Source organism: Chroicocephalus ridibundus, chromosome 3 (assembly GCF_963924245.1).
Source record: "Chroicocephalus ridibundus chromosome 3, bChrRid1.1, whole genome shotgun sequence".
Classification (NCBI taxonomy): domain Eukaryota; kingdom Metazoa; phylum Chordata; class Aves; order Charadriiformes; family Laridae; genus Chroicocephalus; species Chroicocephalus ridibundus.
This window is the reverse complement of record NC_086286.1, coordinates 105,309,068-105,333,891: the sequence shown is the minus strand read 5'-3', so window position 1 is coordinate 105,333,891 and position 24,824 is coordinate 105,309,068. Positions and strand designations below refer to the sequence as shown.

The 24,824-nt window shown below is 35.9% G+C and overlaps 1 protein-coding gene across 2 annotated transcripts in view; it reads right to left on the bottom strand.

Moving 5' to 3' along the window:
• Positions 1-24,824, bottom strand: part of CSMD1 (CUB and Sushi multiple domains 1) — a 1,197,532-nt gene that overhangs the window by 25,901 nt on the left and 1,146,807 nt on the right. For both annotated transcript variants that reach the window (XM_063330346.1, XM_063330347.1), the window contains exons 55-61: positions 17,135-17,323; positions 14,105-14,278; positions 10,344-10,526; positions 6,596-6,772; positions 5,431-5,610; positions 4,046-4,219; positions 2,905-3,078 (exon numbers count right to left, since the gene is read on the bottom strand). In XM_063330346.1, coding sequence (XP_063186416.1) covers positions 2,905-3,078; positions 4,046-4,219; positions 5,431-5,610; positions 6,596-6,772; positions 10,344-10,526; positions 14,105-14,278; positions 17,135-17,323 — 1,251 coding nt within the window. The remainder of the gene's footprint in view (positions 1-2,904; positions 3,079-4,045; positions 4,220-5,430; positions 5,611-6,595; positions 6,773-10,343; positions 10,527-14,104; positions 14,279-17,134; positions 17,324-24,824) is intronic.

Sequence of the window (24,824 nt, the reverse complement as noted above, 5' to 3'; positions counted from 1 at the left end):
CATTTCATCAATGTCTAGTGATGACAAGAATTAAATTTGTAATGGAATGTGTATATTTCTATATATTACATTTGTATTTCCAATTAAATTTCCAAGATAGGTCACCGTTCTTTGTTTCAGAACATTGCCATTATTTAAGGGTATTTTTTGAGGGTATCTTTGGCAGTGTAGACTTTAGAGTCAGGATTGCATCAATTTTTGCTGAGCTTATCCTTTTAAACCTTTTTTGAATACAAGGTGTATTCACAATGCAAATGGAACATATAGGGAAATATTTTTCTTCTGTTCTTTCCCAATCAACAGCTTAATAATTAAGTTAGATTTCTAAAAAAAACCCAAACAGAACCCAAAAAAAACAAAACCCCAAACCAATCCGCTTTCTTATAGCAACTAAAATACTCAATTTTTTTGATAGAATTCTTTCTATGTCTCCAAGAAAAAAAAAAGTTTCAAATGGACTACCACCCCAGTCATTTCTGGAGAATGAAAAGACAGTCCCCCCACGAAAAAAGATATGCCAACAGAGTATAACTAATTATTTGATGATCAGTTTCATAAGTGTAATTTAAAGCAGCCTGCAACTATTTTTGATTCAGCAATGTTCACTTCACATTCTGATGGTGTATCTGTTTGGGGTTGCTGAGTCACATCCACCAGGTAGACAGCACAGGACTTGATACAATGGATCTTTCTGTACTACGTGATTCCCTCTTGGCAACCAAGTCTGCTTTTGTGCTGACACTGCATACAAGGAATGCAACTTGGGACTGTATTTCATCTGTAACCATTTTTAGTTTTCTGTAGAGGGAAAACTGAACTTATCACATACGATAATGTGGTATGTCATTCCACTCTCGGTCAACTTCCATTTTCAATGTTGACCATCAGTAGAACATAACAATTCAACTGGACTGATATTTACCAAAAGCTTCAAAAGTTAGGTGGATGTTGACCTAATGTGCGAGAATAAAAGCCAAACACACTCCTGACCTTGAGCTGCTTAAACAGATCAAGAACTTTTTACAAATTATCTTCAGCTGGAATGCTATTGCTAATAATAGACACATGAAGCTGTATTGACTTTTTCAGATACGTCTCATCTGAGGAAACAGTGGGGGAAAAAAGGAAGACTTCTCCAAGAATTTTAAAGAAATTATCAATATCCAGAAATAGAAAAGCTTGCCATCATTTGCTATCTTATGGTACTTCTAGGCATATTTCTAGGTATTGTTCACTGATCTTAATTTTCAAAATGCTTAACAATGGTAACTGTAAATATTTTAGATGGTCTAATATTTTCCTTTTGTGATAACATAAAAATTATGATGCAAAAGAAAAGCTTATGACTTTGATGAAGTATTTTCCATTCACTTCTACATTATGGTATATAAAATATAAATAGAAGTCTCATTATGACATTTTCAAATTTGATTCTTCGCAACAAATCTGCATTTTAGCTTTTGTAAACCTTCCTTCCTCTGTTACAAAACATAGATGTAAAATGGATTGCTCAATTCATAAAAACTAGGGACAAAAGAAGTTTTGAATCCATATCAAAAAACTGTATTGAGTGTTAATGTCTTAATTGACAAATACAGGCTGCTTTCAACAATCATGCTTGCCACATTTTCCCAGAGTGCCCACCCCAGCTCTTCCACATAACCAATATCTCAGTCACAGCAAAATATATAAATGGGCTAGAGCCTATAACTGAATGTGTTTGTTCAGAAATATCAAGGAGGATTTTTCTATTATAACACCAAAATAATTTTCTCTGGCAAGTCACCTCGAGTTGGAACAAATGCTGATGTCAGTGGGAGTTACAGGTATCCATCATTTCTCTCAGTTTGTCTGATTGTGTAACATGCAAAAAGCCTATCAGTTGCACATCAGTCAATGAGAAACTGGTAATACTTGGCAGTTTATCAGAATTTCAAAAGATCAGACCCAGCACGCTTCATCCTTTTGAACCGTACAAGCCACTTTCACAAAGCCCAAAAAGCTTTCTGATTTAGGACTGATCCTGACAAATGCCTTTAACTCTCCAGTGACAGAATCTGGTCCTTAATCTGCCAAAGTCTTCTGTGTATCTAAAAGATACTAAAAATAGATGGAACAAATTTATGCACTTACAGTTATTGACATTCTGCATTTCCAGCAGACGAGCAATCATGTAAATTTACAAATGACTTCATATGTGATTGTGTTTATCCTAAAATTTTTACACTCAAAATATAACCCTATTTATCTAGTCCTTTTTATATTACAGAGAGGTTTTCTATATTTGGAAAACTAATTGCTAGATTTCATAGAATCATAGAATGGTTAGAGCTGGAAGGGATCTTAAAGATCATCTAGCTCCAACCTCCTTGCCATGGCCAGGGACACCTTCCACTAGAGCAGGCCTTGAACACTTCCAGGGATGGAGCACCCACTTTTCTGGGCAACCTGTTCCAGTGTCTCTTCGGAATATCTAATCTAAATCTACCCTCTTTCAGTTTCAAAACATTACCCCTTGTCCTACACTACACTGTCTGATAGAGAGACCTCCTCATCTTTCCTGTGGGTCCTTGTTAAATACTGAAAGGCCGCAACAAGGTCTCCCTGGAGCCTTCTCTTCTCAAGGCTGAGCAGCCCCAACTCTCTCAACCTGTCTTCGTAGGAGAGGTGCTCCAGTCCTCTGATCATCCTCGTGGCCCTCCTCTGGACTTGCTCCCACAGATCCATGTCCTTCTTACATTGGGGTCCCCCAGAGCTGCATGCAGGACTGCAGGTGGGGTCTCACGAGAGCGGAGTAGAGGGGCAGAATCACCTCCCTCAACCTGCTTGCCACTATTTACTGTAGTGTAATAGTTTATCAAGAATATTCTCAGTAGAAACAGCCTAAATAGTAGTAGTTATTACCAATGCATGTTGGCTGAATTCCACTCCAAGTACCATCAGCTTGGCAGAATCTTCTTGAAGAGCCTATCAGAATAAAAGGGGGTCTGCACTGAAAGCTAACTTCAGATCTGTAGGTGAAACTTTTTCCATTGAGGCGTCCTTCTGCTGGAGTACCAGGATCACCACAAAACACAGCTAGTACATAAAAAAAGGAAAGAAAAAAAAAGTTACTAAAAACTGCACATGCTTCGACTGAAGTATTCTACATTTTTTTATGTGCTAGTCAGGTATACTGAATATGAGTGCAAATGCTATGTTCATTTATCTGTGTAGGACTGTAGCTCAGATAAATTCTTGACAGCAATTTAAAATGAATTGTCACTGTTATAGTTATTATAAGCATAAAACTTAACCTGGAAAAATCGACCTTTTAATTGAGACACTTAAATGCTGATTAGATTTGGATGACAAAGTAATCTCAAAGTAGACAACGCTATATTGTAATGCTTTAAAATGTATCCAGTTTTTACATCAGTCACCCTCAGATGAGTAGGCTGAACATTTCTGACCTAATTAAGTAAAAGGAAAAATGTTTGTCATAGTCCTGACAAGATTTCAAGTACTGAAAGAGATGAGTTGACAGATTTAGAAGAAGGAGAAAAAAAAATACAAACAAGATTCGAAGGTATGTACTTGCCTTCAGGAAAGAAAAAAAGGGAGAAAAAAAGGGAGAGCAAGACTATGAGCTTGAGGGTTAGGATCTTTGTTTTCACCCAATAATGGAAATTGAAATAGGGAAGAAAAAAGAAAAGTGTAAGGTAAAATTTTAATCACGCTCACTACAAGTCAAATTCAGAACATTCAAAAAGATTTTCAGTAAGGCAAATGGTGATGGGTCCAATTAGGTAATAAGAGATGGAGGTGACTTTTGGGGAAAGGAAGAAGACCATGACCTTACATGGGCACAACCACTCAAATTCATAATGAGGTATGTTTTTTGGAAGAAGGAGGGAGAATCCTGCGGTAGTCCATATCTACCTATCTTGCTGAGTCCTTTTTAAACTGTGAGAAACTGACAGTAGCCCAAGACAACTGATTGTAGCCTGAGACAACCAATTGTACCTTCATTGAAGCCCAACACAACTGTACCCTGAAAACTTACGCAAACACTGTGGGATGTCTCCCCGCCAAATTCCTCGACCCTCACAGGAGAGAATAGCTGTGTTAGATAGCTGATAGCCTTCTGCACAGCTGTAACTCACACTGGCACCCCAGCGATAATCAGATCCTTCCACTTTCCCATAGAGTACTGTTGGAGGGGGGCCACAAGTAATAGCTGTGTCATAAAAAGAAAAGTTAAGAATTTCAAGAGTTTATAGGGTTTAGCAGAATGCGACATAATATTTACTCATGCTTTTGAAACTAAAAAAAAATTTCATGTTGTTCAGTTCCAACAAAGCATTTATGTGTTGATAGAGCAGCCTGTAATAGACAGAAAACCAATTTAAATACAAAAATACCACCTATAGGTTTAGGAAGTCCCTGACCTTTGAGTTGCTGGAAGCAAGAAGAGTATACAGCTTACCTAGTTCTGAATCTCTTTCCTACATATTCTTTACTGATCAGTGTTGGCAATAGGCTACTGAGCTAGGTAAAAGTTTTATATAAACATGATTTATTTAAATAAATATGTTTCTACGATTCTATGATTCTAAACATTGACATTTTATTTTAAATTAATTTTTCAGCACTATTTAAAGCTTTTAATAAGACTTTGTTCATTCACCTGCTCATTTTCTAAGGCTTTCAGCACACAATGGACATTGACTTTATCGGTAATTAGTGGCTTGAAAAATATTCTGATATTTTCCAGCTTCTGAAAGAATGCCCAAAACAATGAAATCTGGAATGACCAAATTTACACTTACACATGATTTTGTTCAACAAAGAGCACAACTGTAAAATCACTCAGTCGGTGACTTTTACAACAGAAAATGCAGTCAGTTGACTACATTTGCCAAAATTTAATCAGTAGACTAGACTTAGACATCACTTTAAAGTGGTGCTAGATGAATTGGCAGTCTAGGCCTTTTATAAGCTATTCGTGAAGCATCTTTTTGGCTATTTATGATGACTACACTGCATCATAACCACTGCAACAGGGTAATCTTTTATGGAAAGTTCGGTTTGCAGGATCCCTTTACAGAATTTTGGCCATCTAATCCAAGATAAAAGGGCCCAAAAAGGAAAAAAGGGTACTTCATTTCAAGCATTTTAAACTGAGCACTCTCATAATCTTCTTTGCAGAGTGATTTGGTTCTACTGTAGTCATTCATGTCACTATTCGGACAGATATTACACCATAGCATATGTGCAAAATAAATACAAATTTTACACAAATACTTATCTAAATGTTTTAGTTGCATTTGCATGTCAGTTGTCCCAGAGAAGGTTTTGACATTTTTTTATAAATAAAGACACTGATTAGTGAATTTCACATACAGTATCAAAACAGTATTTGTAAACTACTTAAGTTCAAATGCACACCTTTGCAAGTTGGTTTACTCTGGTTCCAAGTGCTGTCTTTTACACAACGCATGGTAGATGAACTGGCAGGCTCCATCAAGTATCCTGGATTGCACTGATAGCTGACTGTCTTATTAAAAGTAAAATCATTTCCAAACTGAATGCCATTTGCTAATGCACCTGGATCTCCACAGCTGATCACTAGTAAAGGAAAAAAAAAAAAGGGATTTATTTTTTTTCAATAAACAAGTAATGAAATATTGACTTTTTTTTAGTATCCAAAACAAGGAAAAAATCAATCAATATATTTCACAAAAAATCAAAAAAGTAATCTTTAATTTTTAACTAAAAAGTTGTATTTTTGAGGCATTGTAATAGCGTGGGCCAAGTATTGTGTTCCTCAAACACACTAGCTTAAGCTGGTATGCTCTACTGCTACTGTAGATTGTTATGTTAGTGGTAGTTTTGACAAGACTTTTCCTTCCTTCATACTGCGATCTTTGTCACATTATGCCTAATTTTGATGGTGAAATGCAATTCCAGCAGTTATGGAATTCCTCTTTTTTCTTTTGTGTGTCATTGTACTGAGGTACTGTGGGTCTGGCCTTGTCAGTGAGGCTACTGGCCCTGCTGGCCCTGTAGCATTCCTCTGCTCCTCACTCGCTTTCCCTGATGGAGTAGCCCAGTCTCACTGCTCCCTGATACTTGGTCCTCAGCAGAATGGTTATAGGGCAGATCTAACTCACTTGGCTCACAATAAAAACTGGCACAGTAATGTATTCAATTAGGTAAAATCTGATTTAGAACTACAAGAACTTCATCTTCTGTAAGTAAGCCACATAAAAAAAAAAAAAAAACCACGAAAAAAAGAAAAAAAAAGAAGGTAAAGGAAACTCTAGAGGAACACCTGTTCTTCGGAATAATGTTATATTTTCAATGTTGACATTCATGAGGTTAAAAAACACAGAAAAGTTCCCTATGTATCCACCTTAAAAAGATACTTCTGGTAACATTTAGCACGTATTAAAAGGGCATGTACCTTTAGATACATAAAATATTCAAGTATTACAATACAGATGAATTGTGAAAAAACGTGTTAATTTATCTAACAAAACAATCATTTTCAGTAGCAAGGCTCTATGGCTTACTACTTTAAAGCTTTAGAGGAAGAAAGATTATTTCTGACCTGTGCAGTCTGGGGCAGTGCCAGTCCATGTCCCATTAGCAGTACAATGTCTAGTAGTCAGCCCTGAAGTTTTGTAACCTTCCCAGCAGGCATAAATGACTGAGCTGGAGAATAATATTCCATCAGTGTATATTATCATACCATTGGCTGGGGTGCCAGGATTCCCACAAGATACAGCTGTGAAGAAAAGGTTAAGAAAAATCAGTATTTCCATGATAGGTGACTAACTGAAAAAAAAAAAAAATAGGTCAATAGCCCATCTTTTAAAAAAGCTATAACACGTTTTGCTAAGAAAATGTTTAATAGGTATATTCGTGAGTTAATAACTTATTTCTCTTTGTTAATATGATCACTTTACTTGCATTTGTTTTGTTTTTTCAATTGCTGTTTCAGCTAGCTTGCACTGCTTGCTCCACTCCACCCAATACGGTCACTGGAGAGAAGAAAGCTCATGCAGGACTTTCTGACAGACCTATGCTTCTGTTTTGCCTTTGACCATATTTTTCTATTCTCTTTCTGTTTTTCAGTATCTCTTCTTTCAGTTGTAAAAGGCATAAATAGCCAATTTTTGTCCATTTCTTTTTTGAATCAAGAAAAGAACAGACATTACATATTGGCCTGCATATGTTTTTTGGCATCTGTAGCTATACATTAAGGCAATGATTATGTTTCAGCTTCATACATCGGAGATTCGACAGTGGTTTACTCTGATTACATGTTGGGTTTTTGGGAGGGTTTAGTGTTGTTTTTTTTCCAACTGACCAGCCGATCGTGAGAAGGACTTCTTTGTTTGTTTTGAATTTTTCTAACAACTTTCCTCTAAAGTGTCTTTATTTGACCGTCCCGGCAGACAGGACACTGGCAAACACATTCCACTGTTGGAGAGAGACTACTTCTCATCACAGGAATAAAATAAAATTATCATGAGGTTAAGAGATTAACAGGGTTAATTCAATAGTTATGGAGAAATGTGCACTTAAGTCAAACTCTTTCCTTCAGTCTTCCATGGAGCATGAAGTGGTTTGTAAGACTGGAAGGACATACTTCAACTGTCTCTTGCACAGCTGTCCAGAGGTAGCAACTCTTTCTGCTCTTCCTACAGCACAAATGAGTGTGGTCTCTTAAGAAGTGAAATGATTCAGTTGAATACAATGATATGATTAAACGTAAGTGTGATTAAACTTAATGGCTTGGAATATTGTGGTGGATTAGCCTCAGCTAACAGCAAAATGCCCACCCAGCTGCTCACTCACTGCCCCCTTCTCAGCAGGAAGGATGACAAAGCTCATGGGTTGAGATAAAGACAGAGGAATCACTTACTAATTACCATTGTGGGCAAAACAGACTCAATCTGGGGACAATTCCTTTAATTCAGTACCAATTAAAATAGATTTGGACAGGGACAAAAAGACAAACATTAAAAGAACACCTTTCCTCCCCTCTTTCCCAGGATTAACTTCATTCCTTCACTTCAGGCTCCTCTACCTGAGCTGCACAAGGAAAGCTTGGATGTATTCAGTAAGGCTAAATGTATTTATGGAATTCATGTGAAGACAAGTCTGCAGAAGCTTAATATTTGACAAAATGATAATTAATTTGACTGTAGTTGTCTATAAAATAATCCTTACAGCACTTACAATATTTATTTTACTTAAACTGCATAATTCAATGTATCACGTCTTCCTAGATATGTGAATCACAGAATCAAAGAATCACAGAACTACTGAAATTGGAAGGGACCTCTGGAGGTAACCTGGTCAAGCAGGGCCACTGAGAGTCAGTTGCCCAGGACCACATCCAGATAACTTTTGACTGTCTCCAAGGATGGAGATCCCGCCACCTCTCTGGGCAACCTGTGCCAGTGCTCAGTCAGCCTCACTGTAAAAAAGTGTTTCCTGATGTTTAGACAGATGTCCCGTCTTTTCAATTTGTGCCCATTGCCTCTTGTACTGTCACTCAGTACTGAAAAGAACCCAGCTCCATCTTCTGTGTACTCTGCCTTCAGATATTTATATAAGTTGGTAAGATTCCCTCTGAGCCTTCTCTTCCCTAGGCTGGACAGTCCCAGCTCTTTCAGCCTTTCCTCAGAGGAGAGATGCTTTAGCCCCTTCATCATCTTAATGGCCCTTTGCTGGACAATATCCAGTAAGTCCATGTCTCTCCAGTACTGATGAGCCCAGAACTGGATCTAGTGCTCCAGATGCTGCCTCACCAGTGCTGAGTAGAGGGGAAAGATCACTTCCCTCCTAAGGCAGCCTGGGATATCATTAACCTTCTTTGCACGTTGGTGATTATGTTCAACTTGTTGCCCACAATGACCCCCAGCTGGATGGCCCCCAGCATAATAGTTATAATCCAATAGTTATAGATTACAGGATTCATCAAAATAAATTTTTTCAGTTAAAAATTACTCTGAGTATTACTGATATTTGGAATAATACCTAAATGCCTTTGTTTTACTGAAGTCTTATTCACTTTTTATGTATTAAGGTTTCAAACACTGAAGAGAAAAATTCCTTAGGTTGGAACCTGAACTTGTAGGGGTGACAAGGTACTCTCCTCCTAATCTCATCTGTGTTTATACTAAACAGGAAACAATTGAAGAAGAATGGAAAAGTGGAACAAAAGGGCTTTTTGCTTTGTTTGTGGGTTTGGTTTTTTTCTGAAAACAGAAGGTGGAAGCAAAAAGATAAAGAAAAAACAGTGGCATTTCAAACTCCGCTAATTGTGCTGCTGTCCTATGATACTTAATGTCTTCATGCAGGGGAAGAAGAAAGGACATGGCAAAACTCCAATTTCCTGCTGAAGATACAGATCCTGTGCCCCCTACCATTTTCATACAGTCACGGTGATATCTACACCGACAGAAGATTAGTCTGTGCTGAAGAATACTGCAAAAGAACAGCTGTTAGATGAGGATACTGTGATAAAATCCCTAGGTGGAAAAAATATAACAAATTTGTTAAAAATATTTTGTCCTATCTTCCATTTTATCATTTAGTATAGCAGACAACAGATACAACGAATCAGATACAGCACCTTTTCAAACATTCTTGGAAAACAAGAAGTCATTTTAAAACTAAATCTGAAGTCTTCCATTGCTGCTTTCCAATTCTGACAGTACATAACAAGTGTAAAACTTCATTATATTCTTATATATATTATCTATATTATATTCTTATTCTAAAATGTGACTTTCAGAAATATTCTCCATTGCATTTCTTCTGGAAGAGCCAACGTAAAAATAGTATATCTCATAAAAAATTAGTCTAACTTAAGTGGAGAAATAAACATTAATTTATACTTAGTTAAGAGTACAACGTTATTTTATCATCTGTTCCATCCTTGATGCATAGACATTACGTAGAAAGAGAAGATGAAGATATCATATTGTTAGGAGATGGATGACAGATTTATCACTCCATTTTCATATTTTCAATCAGAAGCATTTGTTTACTTTTACATTTAACTTAGGTATTTATTCTATATTTTCAGGCTTAATATTTGTTTAACTAGAATTATTTTATCCCAATCTTCTTATATACTCCAAAATTTAACAGTTTGCATTTAGGTTTTCAAGCAAAACACTAACTGCTTTGAAACTTTTTTTGTATAAAATTTCTGCAGAGCAATATAAAATATATTAAAAAAATATTTCTGTCATAGAATTTCTTGTAATTAAAGAATAAAATGTCATTAGTAAATGTCATTCAATGGTGTCATAAATGCTGATGGTATCAATACCTACCTTCACACACAGGCTGTATACCTGACCAGGAACCGTTAAGCAGGCATGTTCGCTCTGCAGATCCTCTCAGCTGATAACCCATTTCACATGAGAAACGTAGCAAGCTTTTTGTTTTGAACTCATCCCCTAGTCTAGACCCATGAGCTGGTACTCCTGGATCATCGCAATAGCCGGGATTATTTCCTGTAAAACACAGCAAAGCAGAATTACTGGCAGCGACGTTACATGCAAATGTAGGAGTAGTGAAGATACTCTCTTGCGAATAGTACTACTAACTGCACTGTTTCTGTTATAATTAATCACTTTTCTTCCAGTGCAAGGGCGTGAAACCAAAGCCAAAGAAGAAAATAACATATCTTTTTAGCCTACTTCTCATCTCAGACCTATATACAGACCTAAACATAGAATTTGATATAAATAAAAGATAATCCTGAACACTGAAAGCATCCCTGTCATTTTTTTGTCACTTTAACAAATTTGTCGTCTTTTCCACATAAAAAAAGGTTTCCACACATTTTATTTTATTGTTCAGTTTCTCTGCCAGCAATAACTTGTAATAACGAAAATTAGATAACAGCAAGAGTGAAGGGAACCATGTTCAAGATTCTGAAGCAATACGTTTGAAATACAGATATCCACAGAAAACACTAAATGGTCCCTGGTCCTCTGTGCCTGTCAAGAATGGAAAGGACACCTCATAATTTTCCTTACACTTGAAATTCAAATGCAAGTATTGGTTAGAATTTTAGAAGGGAATGAATGTGCTGCAGAACAGACCTCTCAAATACGTCCCCATAGGTCTGATGAACCAGTCAACCGCCTTATCAGATAACGTGGCTGCTACAGGAAATGCTCAAGGATGCTCAAGGAAGTACGGTCTCAGTATCAACAATTTATAATAAATTATGACATAAAACTGTATCTCTCCTAAATCCCTCTGCATCAAAATTGTGGTTCATAGTAACACTATCCTTTGTGCTCCATTTTTAGGTTATACGTCTAGACTGAATTTCTATTAAAACTATGATTTGTGTATTTTTTAAAATATGCATAAATAATTCCATAGGTTGAAGTCTGTATCTTCTTACATAGGTTTTTCATCATAGGCACACCTCTCAGATAAAGGACAAAATCTTGAACAAAGGAATAACAATAGCAAAGTGTTGAGAAAACTCAAACTTTTCTTTTAGAAATGAAAATTTTCTAAAGTCAGAAAGTATGATTGTGTGTGTGGCATAAGGGTTTCAGTATAGCAAGTTTGAGACACACACTTTGGGTACAATCATGCTTCCTCATAAAAGACACAGTTCCTAAATTCAAGCCTAACTTGTGGGCTTCGTTTGTGTCCACTTTGCTAAGTACTAGCTTCTCCTAGAATAGATTGTCCTTGCCATCCTGCCCTACAGCATTTGGACCTAGATTTCCTTGTCTAAGTGCATGCTTGTAAACAGTGTGAGTGTCTCAAAGCCAGCCAGCTGGTATATTCTGTCCACATCTATACCATTAAAGTCACTCTCTGAAAGAGGGTGGCTGCATCCAAAGTGGTTGTTGAGAATGATGTCCAGCGCACACTGACTTGTAAAACATTTGTGCATTGTTTGATGGAGTGCTGGTTGGGACGGGTGAAAACCATTGGAGAAGGTTTAAACTGGAGCTATGAAAGTTTATAGTTAAAGGGTATAGACAAAGGCTGTTATAGTATTACGTAGGTCTAGACCCCTTTTTATTTATCAGTGTAGATGACTACAAACCCATTACAGAAAAATGAGTGAGTTGTCTTAAACAAAAATCTCAAATATCACTTAGCTCATAAAATACAAGTGTCCATCACTGTAGCAGCTACCAGGTGACAACAAACGCTGAAATCATATTTATACCATCATGAATTCAAACATATATTAATATATAACAAAGAAATAAACCCCATGCAGAAACAGACTACAGGTTTCAAATGTTATATTGGGATTGTATTTCATATCTCTTTAAGTATAAAACCAATTAGCTGTCTCAGTTGTCCTGGGCACAATCATTCTTTCACTGACATTATGAATGCAAATTACTCATATTGGTTTTTTAATGGAGTAATCTCCTGAATACTTAAAATGGAAAGTGTAGTTATTTTCATAATTTTAAATGCCTTCAAGGAATGAAACACCTTTTTAAGGGGTTTTTCTCTGTTTGGGTGTTTTTGTCTGTTTTTTTGATTGAGTTAACAGAGATAGATTTATCATTTTCCTAGGGAAAATGCTCTCAAGATGGTGTCACATGATGTTCAAAAGTAGAAAATTAAATTCTGCATCACTGACAATGTTTTAGTTACACTAGACATATTCTCCCCATCATAGGAGGTGACTACAGTTGCCTTTAATGTTATAAAAATCTATGAGTCTGTAAGAATACTATCATATTCACGACTGATGTCTAAGGAGTCTCAATTATCAAATTAAAATTTCTTTCCACCAGCATGAGAATTTCCCTTATGGTGGGAAATGTTGGGTAACAGCAGTAGAGGGCTCTGACCTTAAAAATTTTAAAGTCTTGCTGCAATCTCAGATCTGTCATTTTTTACTGGATAAAAAAGCGAAAGTGACATAGATGTGGACTTAAGATAAGCAAGAAAAGGCCAATTCCATCTGGAAACTATACATTTGATTGTCCTGCAGAGATTTCTTTCAGGTCTTGGTATAGAGACCACGACGGCAGTGAGATCTAGCAGTGTGAGAAGACTCTTAAGTAAAGTCTTTCCTCCTTGAGCAGCACATAAAAGAACCATTAGTGATTTAAATTCACTTCCTTTCCTCAGTGTTTCAAATTCTGCTCAGCATCCTTGCAGAATCATCTTATGAATGGACCATTTTCAATAAACTCTTATTTAGAGCTTTTTCAAAGTACAGAATTTAAATACCTTACACCTATTAAATTAGGTCATATCTGAACTGAACCACATTGAACCACATCAGCTCAAAAGTGGCCATGTCCAAGAGCTTATGGGAAGTTATAAGAAGATTCTATAATGTGGAATTATAGAACAATCTTCTCATTGAGAAATTTTCTTCTTAAACCTGTCAGGTATTTGTTTTCTTATATACTGAACTATGTAGACTTGTTTACCTTACAAAATTTATTAATACACTGTGGATGTACGTAGTAGACAATCCTCATCTGAGCTCTTGACTCAACAAAACTGTGTAATGTTTTATTGCTGCTTCTAAATTTGCAGTTAGTCTAGGGGAGAATAAACTGTTTCTGTACTTCCTGACAGCACCAAGAACACTGCAGAGGTTTATGGTATTTGTACATTACGGCATTAATAAAGAACATTTCTGTAAGTGAAAAGAGGAACATAATGTATGAAGTTTACCATCTCATACCTTTGCTGTGGTGTTTTCTAATCAATATTTCCTATGTGACGACCTTTGTTTACACAAAACAGTGTTCATAAAAACCAAATTTAATACGCGCATCCTTTTTAAGCAGAACTCTACCAGGTTTTAAATAGTGTTTTGCAGCTTCTATATACTGCAGTATACTACCATAGCACCTAGCTAAGGAGTAAGCTTATGAAGTGATGACAAAGAGGATGAGATGACATATGAGAATATTTCAATAAATGCTACAACTCAGCTGAGCGGCTATTGGTGAAATTAAAATATACTTGGGAAAAACCCCAACCCAAATATCTGACCGTAGTTAAAAATTGCTTGAGAATAGCCTTATTCATGCGACACAAGGTGACATTCAGATGACGGTTGATAGAATACCTGAACAGTGAGGGAGAGTTCCACTCCAGTGGCTATCTTCTTGGCACTCCCTAGTAGAATTTCCTATGAGCCTTCGACCCGCTGTGCAAGAATAGCGAATTATGGAGCCGTATGTAAATTTTTCTCCTGAAAGAACTGCATTGGCAGGTACCCCAGGATGTCCACAAGAAATTACTAACAGAGGAAAGAGCACAATATTAGAAGATGTTTTCATAGCACAGAAAAAACTTACTATAACTTTTACGTATGATGCTGGTTCCACACAACATAAACTCCTTCATATCTTCAGTTTTGTGGTTGCTATAAATGATTTACGGGTCATTTGTAAGATTAAACATAAAACTACATGTAACACTAACTCATTCAGTTAAGCCTTTCCCTGAAAAATATATTGAGCTCTCTGTTCTCTTTCATTTCTGTTCACTGTCATTCCCTACAGATAATACACATTATTTCCATTAAGGTTGGAAAAGAAGAAAGCAAATAAGGTTAACGTTGCAATGTGCTTATATATTACAGATATGATAATGGTAAGTAGCCTTATCATATCTATACAATAACTAGAAACAGTTTAGACAGTATAAAGAAACAAGAAAGCTTCACCTGTAGCACTATTATAGCAATGTGCTGCACTAAAGTGAACAAGAGGAAAATGGATTGCTAATCATTTTCGTAAATTATGAATCGTATTTATGCTTAAATTAATCTTGTTTGAGAAAAAAATTCAGATGAACAATTTTGGCACAGAATAACTTGCAAACAAGTAGTTCAGATCTGTTACATGAGGAAACATAAGTCATCTTACGGTGAACTTGAAATTAAATTCTGAATGCCTTTTGTGTAAAACTTAGGTCATCCAATAGAGAAAGAAAAAACAAAGAAAATAAATTTCATATAACTTCAGTAAACAGTCACACAACTTAAACAGGCAACACTTAAGAGGAGCAACTGAACTTGAGCAGCTTTATGAGTTACTTGAATGAATGATCTACAGGTCAAATAATTTTTTAGAAAAAAAAGAGACTGTTATTCTAACGACTATTACGCCTGACAGACATCAAAATTATTTGTGTTTTGCTGGGTCCCATGATAATGTCAAACTGACTACACAATGGAATTCTGCCAAGGGGCATGGTCCTGACCACCACTCTCCCTGCTGTGTGTTTCTCTTGCTTTCCTTGGGCTGGCTTAAGCGTTCACGTAGCAAATGGTAAACCAAATCAGAACACTGATCTGGTTGACCAATACTCCCAAAGAAAAAAATCAGTGTTTAGTTTTCAGCCAGATCGGTAACCTTAACGAGCTTGCTTCAGTACCATGCAAATGTTAGTCCTGCCACAATTCTGGAAGGAGCTGCAGTGGGTGATCAGAGTTTTTGGAAGAAAATCATAGGCAGGTCACCTTAATGTGGCCGTATAATGATTTGTAGTGAGTGGTTTGAAATTTTACCAGTTTATGAAGAAAAGAAGGATCCATTTTTAAGCAATGGCAGTCATAGGTATTGCCTTGCATATAAAAGAGCACTGTGTTTCTATTTTTTTATTCTTGAACTAGAATTTTTCATGGTAAACATTCTGTCCACTTTGAGTGCAAAATTTATCTCACCTGCCTCTCCAAGCACTTTGCCCTATCACCAAAAACATCCTTACGCTTGAAAAAAAAAAGGGATTATGACTGATAACCTTTGAAAATTAAATCTCTCTCACAGTACTTGAAAAGACTGTGAGGGACTTCATCTGTGAATAGATAAAACAGATCTTTCTCACAGAAAGAGCCCTATTCATTTCACTGAGTTTTTCTTAGGGGAAAGAATGTTAAATTTGTCCTGGTGATATTTAGGATTCAGACAGTGTTTCAGTCCACCAGCAGCAAATCAGTAGCAACTAATACAGTAGGTGAGTGAGGAATGTAGGGACCTCACAGGATAATTTGAAAGTTCTCACGGCCTCAATCAATAGTCCCCAGAGCAAGGTCAGGACTTCCTATTCTGAGGGAGTGCACACCTACGACTTTTCTCGAGCTCTGCCTAAAACCAGAAAGCCATGTAAATGCTATCAGACTTCAAAAATACTTGATGTGGAAAGATGGGTAGCTATTCTAGGCGATTTAGATTCCCCGTCCTCTTCTGTCCCTTGCATAAGGAGTGTCCCTTCACACTGAAACACCAGTCCTGGAAGTAGGAAGGGATCATGCACAAAACTGGGCCATAGACTTTCATAATGTTTTTTCTAAGAAAGAAAAAGGGAGGCACGTGCTTGCATCAGTAAAATATTCTTCCCATGAACCATTTCATGCAGCTATTTTGTATTTAAAAAGTTGTATTCTGCTAAATTATTTTATTATTGAAATGTGAATAAACCCAGTTTTCAGACTATAGCTCTTATTGACATTTATTATTTCCTATAATTGCATTGTAATTCAGAAATCTAAGGTCAGAACATTAATAGTGATCAGAGAAGAAAAACATCCCAATGGAAAATGAAAGTCACCCAAACTGTTGTTTTCTAGAGATTTGAAGCTCACTGAATTGATTACAGGAAACACCAGAAGATTTCCGCCCCCCGAGGAAAAAAGTTATGGAGGAAGTACGAAGTGATGTTATGAAAAGACCCTCTTGAGCAAAATTTTCCTATAGATTTCATAGATTCATTCTCACGTACACACTTCAATATGTCTGAAAAAAAATAATTCTGAGATAGACTATCAATCTAAATGATAATATATAAATAATGATTTTAGATTTCCCTATCTGTTTTCAGATATCTTAACAATACACCAAAAAGGGAAATGAATCTTAACTTTCTGGCATTTGAAATAATAGCTCCACAGTTCCCCCTAAACCCATTTTTAATAATGACAAGTTGCATGACATCTTGTCTTATTGTTTTCTTACTGAGTTGTACAATTTGCAATACGTTGATCCTAAAGTCCAGTTTTGTTCCTCACTATGGGACTACACTTTTTTTGGTCTATCATGACTAAAAATCATGCACCACTCTTTCATGTAAATCCAACTGAATGAATACTTACCCAAACACTTTGGTAGTGATCTATCCCATAAGCCATTAGCTTTACAGGTCAAAGCAGATGAGCCCAACAGATAAAAGCCCTTCTTGCAATGGTATGCCACACTTGTTCCGTATTTGAAGCTTTCAGGATAATTCTGCTGTCCATGCCGAATTGCATTTTCCACAAAGCCAGGATCAGAACAGTTCACCACTGTAAGACAAATAGTGTTTATCACTGATGCGTAATAGCAATGTCATGTCATTAATAATGTGTAAGTGCTTTTTTTGTAACTTCACTAGCAGCTTATGACTCTGGTCCATTTGATATTCTTTGCATTTTTTATTTGACTTAAATATCAGATATGTTGACTCCTAAGTAAGTCTCTAGACCTTTCTGCTTTGAAAGTAATACTATGATTTTACTATAGTTCTTGCAATACACTTGGATGTGGTTCAAAGATAATGTGGTTCAAAGTGGTTCAAAGATAAAAGAGAAATTGGAGGAATTTTATATCGTTTTCTTGGTAGGCTTAGTTTGGTTTTTTTATGTATTTTTTTATGTGAAGGAAACTAAATTAAAATTGAACATAGTTTAAATAACACTTTAAAAAATTATTTTTTAATTTCCTTCTTTTTTAATTTAAAAATGAGAAAAATTGCTTCCAACACTAACATGAACATTTTCTGCTATTAATGTGTAGAACAGAAAAAGGAAGATGGTGAAAAATCAAATATTTGATAGTGGAGTGAGAGTGAAGTCAAGCACCAAAAAGCATGACGTTATTTTTCAGATAGCAGTTCAAAACCTAAAAAAATATGAGATTTGTCATAACTGTTTAGTTTTTCTATAATGTATATCTGCACTCCCCAATCCTTTGTTTTATACCCTGCAGAGAACATGATGGTTTCTTGGAGAAGGTTATGATGAGACACTGACGTCTCCATTGCAAACTCCCAACTTTGTTGTCTATTCATCTGAAAGCTGTCTGAAAAGTTATAAATGCTGCCTCAACCCCTGTCCTGTCTTCACTCTAAACATAATGGTATAAATAAAGAAAGACTTAGAATATTATTAGTATTATAAATTACAGCTAAACAATTACAGGAATCTACTTTTCAAGTATATCATCAAGTTCAAATTAATTGTCATGAAAAGTTCAGTGTAGAAGAACATCAGATAGCATTATAATTTTAAAGGTAAGAAATATGGAGTACATAATTCACTATTCTTTACTCCTGAATCCTGTATTTTTTCGAAAGGTTAAGGTTTATCATACATATAATTTAAATTTACTGATTAGCTAATACATTGGAACAAGTCAGCTTTTGCAAATTTTCATTCATTGAAAGAATATTTTATTCAATCAGCTAAAAAGTATCAGGATTTTAAAGAAATATTAACATCCTAAAATTTAATTTTGGGTGAAAAACAGTTAAAATCGTTTTTATTTCTCTTTTAAAGGCACAATCTGAAAAGTATTAAATATTCATTATTTCAATCTTTCAATGGATTCTAGGCAAGCATATACCTAGGTCTAAAGAATATCCCGTATGAATCCAAATTTTTTCTTCAAATAAATTATTTGAGAAGTAATATTTGGGAGTAAGGGGAGAACACTTTGGCATGAAACAAACCTATTTGTCATCTACTGATTGTTACTGAAAACACTGAAGATAAAATTGCACAGAAAAGCAAACTACATTTTAAAAACATTAGGTGTTACAATGATGTACATAAAGCATTAGTACGGCATTATCTAGACCGATGAAGGGACACAGTTAATGGAAGAGACCTGCTTTTTTTTTGTCTTGAGGAGTAGTAAGGCTACAGAGTCTCCTAATTGAAACTACTCCCATTCTGCTTTATGGTGAATCCTATGAAATAATTCACCAGAGAAGTTACATTTTACTTACATTATAGAAGTTGAGCTTCTATTTCATACTACCAACATTTGCTTAAACTTAGTGTTAAATACATATGTGTTTACACTGGGATTTCACTGACAGAAGCAAATACCTTTTTACCTCCTGACTTTTTTTGTCCCATAAAAGAGGGAAAAATGCAAAGTCTTAAAATCTCACTGCTCTTTGGAAGTTGTGAAAGATTTGGATGTGGAAGTCGGTGTCTCTGTACTTGCTTTGAAGAACTGAAAATTCCTGCTTCTGGAGATCTCTATGTAAGATTACTATCAAGAGAAAATGCTTTATTCTTTTTATATTACACAAAAAATCTATTTCATTCTTTTTTACTGCTCTTTTCCATGATTACTAATCACTTTCAATTAAGTCTAATTTTTTCACCGGCAATATAACTATAGCTGTAGAACAGAGATGTAAGTGAAAGTTTGTAAAACATCCAGCCCACTGACACGAAGCCCTACTGAAATATTAAGCTAGATCTGAATGAGCTCCTATGTCTGTATTCACAGTGCAATTCTTTGTTACAGAAACTAGCACAACTCCCAGAAGCAATGCATACTGCATCCCAATTAACCCTGTTTCTCAGGCAATTAGACGTGGCACGGTGCTGTGCAGATGCTGCTGTAAAGCTTCTGCTTTTGGAACTAGCCTGCATCCTCTGCATAGTTGTAAACTGCCTTGTATGAACATATCCTTAAACTCAGTCTCTCTCCATATGTATATGCTTAACATTTGAAGTTACATCCGTTATCGATATGCAGTAAAGAATACCAGCACTTGTGGTGTGGCGTGAGGCCAGCAGACAGTGGCCATGACTGCGCTGTTGTGCTCTGCCACCCTCCAGGCTCAGGTGAATGTCTCTGAAGTGCTCATCAGGAACGGTCCTGCTGCCCGTGCTAACCCCTGAACCGCGCTCCAAACAATTTCTGTGGATGTGCCGCTTGGTTCAAATGAAAAACTTATTGGAGAACCTTCTTAATTAGTAGAGGAAATTAACTTCCCATGCACAGGCACTATTTAATTTTAAAATATAGATACAATTAATTTCGAATGCGGAACTGAATGTTTCACAATCTTTCTATTTAGCTAAAATTGCTGTTCTAGGGCTCTAGATGTTACATATAAACAAGTTATACTTACAGCACAATCCCTAAAATAATGATTGTTCAGAATCAGTGAAAATTAAAATTACAATAGTGTTTATGAAGCCATTAAATTAAAAAAGTTGCACATTCAGTGTCAACTTAATTTCACTCATTTTCTATCAGTTTGCTACTACATGAAAGTTAACACAGAAACAAAAAGGTAGAGATGAATAAATCTGAAGACTGAATATGGTATATTTGAAGAAGAATGATATAATTCCTGGAATGACATGTCGTACTTTCAAAATATTTCATCCTTAACCTTTTGCACTGAAAGACACAAGAACGCATAGGTGGCATTGGTGATTTGCTCTTGGTTTAATTCTTTTTACCATAAATACTTGAAAACAGAAATTCTTGGATTACAATATTTCCAACTTTTTATTTTCCAAAAAATATTATTTTTCCTGGTTTGATTTTGTTCAGATAAAGAAAAAACAAAACACCGTTAAAACCATTAAATTTTGTCAAGCAGACTTTCTTCTATTTAAGTTTTAAAAATTCACAAAACTACTTGCAGGGTTTATCTGACTTTAAAAAAAAACCCCAAACTTCTAATTCTTGTTCCTTAAAACTAGTCAAAATAAAATATTGACAATGGCTAAAATAAGAGCTTTGAAACAGAGGTCTGAATTTATGTTCTTTAGTAGGAAGATGGGTTCTACACTGTTCAGCTAGATCAGATGACAATGAATACAAGACAGTGCTTTGACTCACCCTCACAAGATTGGAGGTTTCTCTGTTGTGCTTCCAATGTTTAAATGCACTAAGTATAGGAAGAATGCATATGCTCTACTATACAACTTCTGAACTTTCAATGATCATAAGCTGTTAAATATTATCAGTTCTTTCAATTTGAAAAAATATCTTATCTGTGCTTTGAGCACTGTATAGGCATTGTTTTGGTGATCTACATTACTGTTGAGTCTGTCTGACTTTGGATTTACTGGCAGATAGACATGCAACCTAATTCCCATTGATTGAGGGTTATCAGTTTCCAATATCTGGATTTGCAAGAGTGACATTATGCTTCTTTTGCCTTTCACTACTCCCAGGATACAAAGGAGCTTAACTGCACACCTTACTTTCAGCTCTATCAAGCAGGCATACTAGAGCTGTTATGCTTGTTCAATACCTTTGGATCAAAAGATTGTCTATAAATCTGAACTCTTCCCTAGTTTCCTGCTTCTGACTTTTGGACAGTTTTCCATTGATAAGAAATTATAAACCTGGTTTATCAATTATCTCTAATACAAAGAACATTTCTGTATTTATTTTTTTTTAATATTAAGCAGTAACAGGATAAAACAAACAGTTCTAGGAGAAGTTTCTGTAATTAAATCTGTCCACTGTAATTGAAGGCACTAAAAACTACGTTAGAGGCTTATGTGCCCTCTTACACCTTTGTCTTACCATAAAAAAATCTTAACTGCTGCTTTTCAAACCAACAAACCACTAACAGGAGCAATAAAGAATACCCACCTCCAGAACACAGGATAGTCTTTAAAAGAAGTCACTTTGATAATCTTCAGACTGATTAAGAGCTTATGCTTTATCACATCCTAAGTGAGAGCTTGTCTACCACTGCCACTGCCAATTCTTTTCAAATATTCCTCCCATCCTATGGATTACTTAAGTCTTTGCTGAGGTTTAATTTTTAACAAGCATTCACAACAGCTGTCCCTTTTATTACTACAGTTAGGATTATTAAAATAAAACAAAATAAAATAAAACTTCTTAACATTGAAACTTTGGTTTAATGGGTAAGCCTGCCAACTTCGCTTCTGAAAAGCCAGTATTAGAAATTAAGAAAGAAGAATTTTGTTTCGTGAAGATATGCTGCCCTAAAGCTACACAAAAGCAATTCTAACTGAATTATCTTTGAAACACAATAGGGAGAATAGAAAAACTTAATTCTCCATGCAGACCAGAAATACGGAATGTTCAAGGAATATATTACAGTCCCAAAGTATCAATTTGTCCGTGTGATACAGTGTTCTCATTCTTGTACCAGTAGTACCTGTTTAGCCAACTCAGTGATGAATAAAATACAGAATAGTCACTGAATGCATAATTTAAGTATGCGCTCTATGCAAAAAAATTCTTGCATCATACATGAAGTTGTATCAAATGATTATGCAAGATAACACTATCCCTCAAGCTAAAAAGTAAACAGAATTATGCCTGCAGTGCCATTTAACATCAGCTATAGATTTTTAAATATATATACACACGAGTGGGCTGTTGCTAAGGGCTGCAGTAAGGACTACTTTAGAAAAAGAATTTGAGTTGGCCAGCGTGCAGAACTAAGGCAGTAGTTTCCCTGATTGCCTTTCACCCGGGGGACTCCGTTGTAAATCACGGTGCGAGTAGATGGAGATTGCTTTCTCTCAATGACAGCTGTCAAGGGTTACATGGGAAATGAGTTCTGGCACTCTCAATTTAGTCTGTTGAGAAGAGAAAGCAGGAGAATACTTTAAGTCTGCCCTGATGAATTTGGAACCTCACACTGAGTAGATGCAAACCCTTGAGGACAAAGAAGCGAAAAGACCACGTCAGAGTCCTTTAGGCAGTTTTCTGTTAGAAAGTTGAACGATCACCAAAAAGTACATCATTCACAGTATTTCATTTTTCGTTTTCGGTCTCTCTCTTTTTTTTTTTTTCTTGACTGAAACAATGTTAAGCTGCTTTTTTAAACTTTCATATCTGATCACCAGTGTTTTTAAACTTTTTTATTTGAAAAGTATTGCATTAGTGTTGGTATCTAGAACATGTATAGGGACTGGCACTCTGGTTCACTCTGACTTCAGGACAAATTCTAAGAAACACTGTCTATAAAAAAAGAAGGCACTGCTTGTGAAAGCACGATTAGAAAGTTGCCAGTCTATGGAATTTTAGTGAAGTTCAGTGCAAAGTCAATAATACACAATAATGATAACTGCTCAGTGAAGTCAAGCATAAAAAAAAAAAGAAAAAAACCCTATTCAATTTAGAACTTCACTTTGCATAAGTCTCAAATACATAGGAGTTTGATTTTTTAATTGTTATTTTTTTCAATGGGGGCCAGTTGAAGGGTGATTTTATCATAGAAATTCTGGCCATGCAAACCATAAAACTGAAATATTTAGGAAGCAGTGTGTTTTGTGTTTTTACACAAAATCCAAATTGTGTTTTTATCCAAAATCTAAGGTCCTGACATCATGTTTCGGAGGACCTTAGGAAATTTTCACTGTAATTAATGTAGTATAAATGTTGTTGGTAATAGTGCAAAATAACACTAATAATTTGCTAAATAATATCTTGCTATAAACAAGACCTTAAATAACATTAACAGATCCAATGAAGTATATAGTTCACATTTGTTTGTTCGTGAGATGAAACCTAGGATACGTATTGCTTTTAATTGCATTTCAAAATATTTATCATTGATATAAACATGCCAAATAGTCTCTCATTCTTACAAAAAATGCAGTCTTTCTTATGTTTTCTATTGGAAAATTTCTGCTGGAGTGCTCTGATAACTAACTAGCTAACTCTATACTAAAATAAATGCGGAGTAAGAATTACGGAATCACAGAATCATGGAATCTTCAGAGTTGGAAGGGACCTCTAGAGATCATCTAGTCCAACTCCCCTGCTAGAGCAGGATTGCCCAGAGCACATCCCTCAGGGCTGCATCCAGGCGAGTCTTGAAAATCTCCAGAGAAGGGGACTCCACAACCTCCCTGGGCAGCCTGTTCCAGTGCTCTGTCACCCTCACCGTGAAGAAGTTTTTCCGTGTATTTGAACGGAACTTCCTATGTTCTAGCTTGTGCCTGTTGCCCCTCGTCCTGTCACTGGGAACCATTGAAAAGAGCCTGGCTCCGTCCTCCTTAAACCCGCCCTTTAGAGAATTGTGTCAAAAAATATTCCATCAACTTGCAGTTACTTTTTTAAGCTTTGAACTGAGTGGGTCCAATTTTATAAAACAACACTTTTTTTTTTTTTTTTTTTTGAACACCTGATTAACTAATTTAAAAAGCATGTACTTGTCTCTTGGATATGTATGAATTCTCTTCCAAGGAAGATCCATCCCCAGCATGAACCCAGGCATTACACTAGCAGATACATCAGAAAGATCAAGCCTTTCTCTTTAGATTTTTCTTCATCAGAGCCTTGGTTTTCACATGTTAGAGAAAGTATTCAGTTGCCCCAAAAGATGTTTCTACTACCTTTTGAGATGTCTTTGGCTGATCCCCAGGCAGGTGCCACTCCGGAGAGGCTGTCACGGATGAATTTTTACTGGCAGGAGTAATTTTAAGTTCTGTGTCATCTCTGCCAGCTTCCAGTAAATAGCTCACTGTATGGTATCTCCCATGGCACCTCACCTCTTTATTTAGGAAACTTAGTCAAGTTCTAATTATCCTTCTGAAGGATATCAACATGATATCAACATGAACAGATTAGGTGTATCTAACATTCTAAGTATGCAAAAATCTCAACAAAGGCCTCTGACTTTGGAAGAACAAAACACAAAATTTTCTCAGTTTATGTGAATCCTTGATACCTCCATAGATGGAAAACTGCTTAGGTTCAGAGTTGCTTTATCTTTGGATTAGAAGAACTGGTGATCAGTCTCAATGTTTCCCACCCTTCTATCAGCTGTCA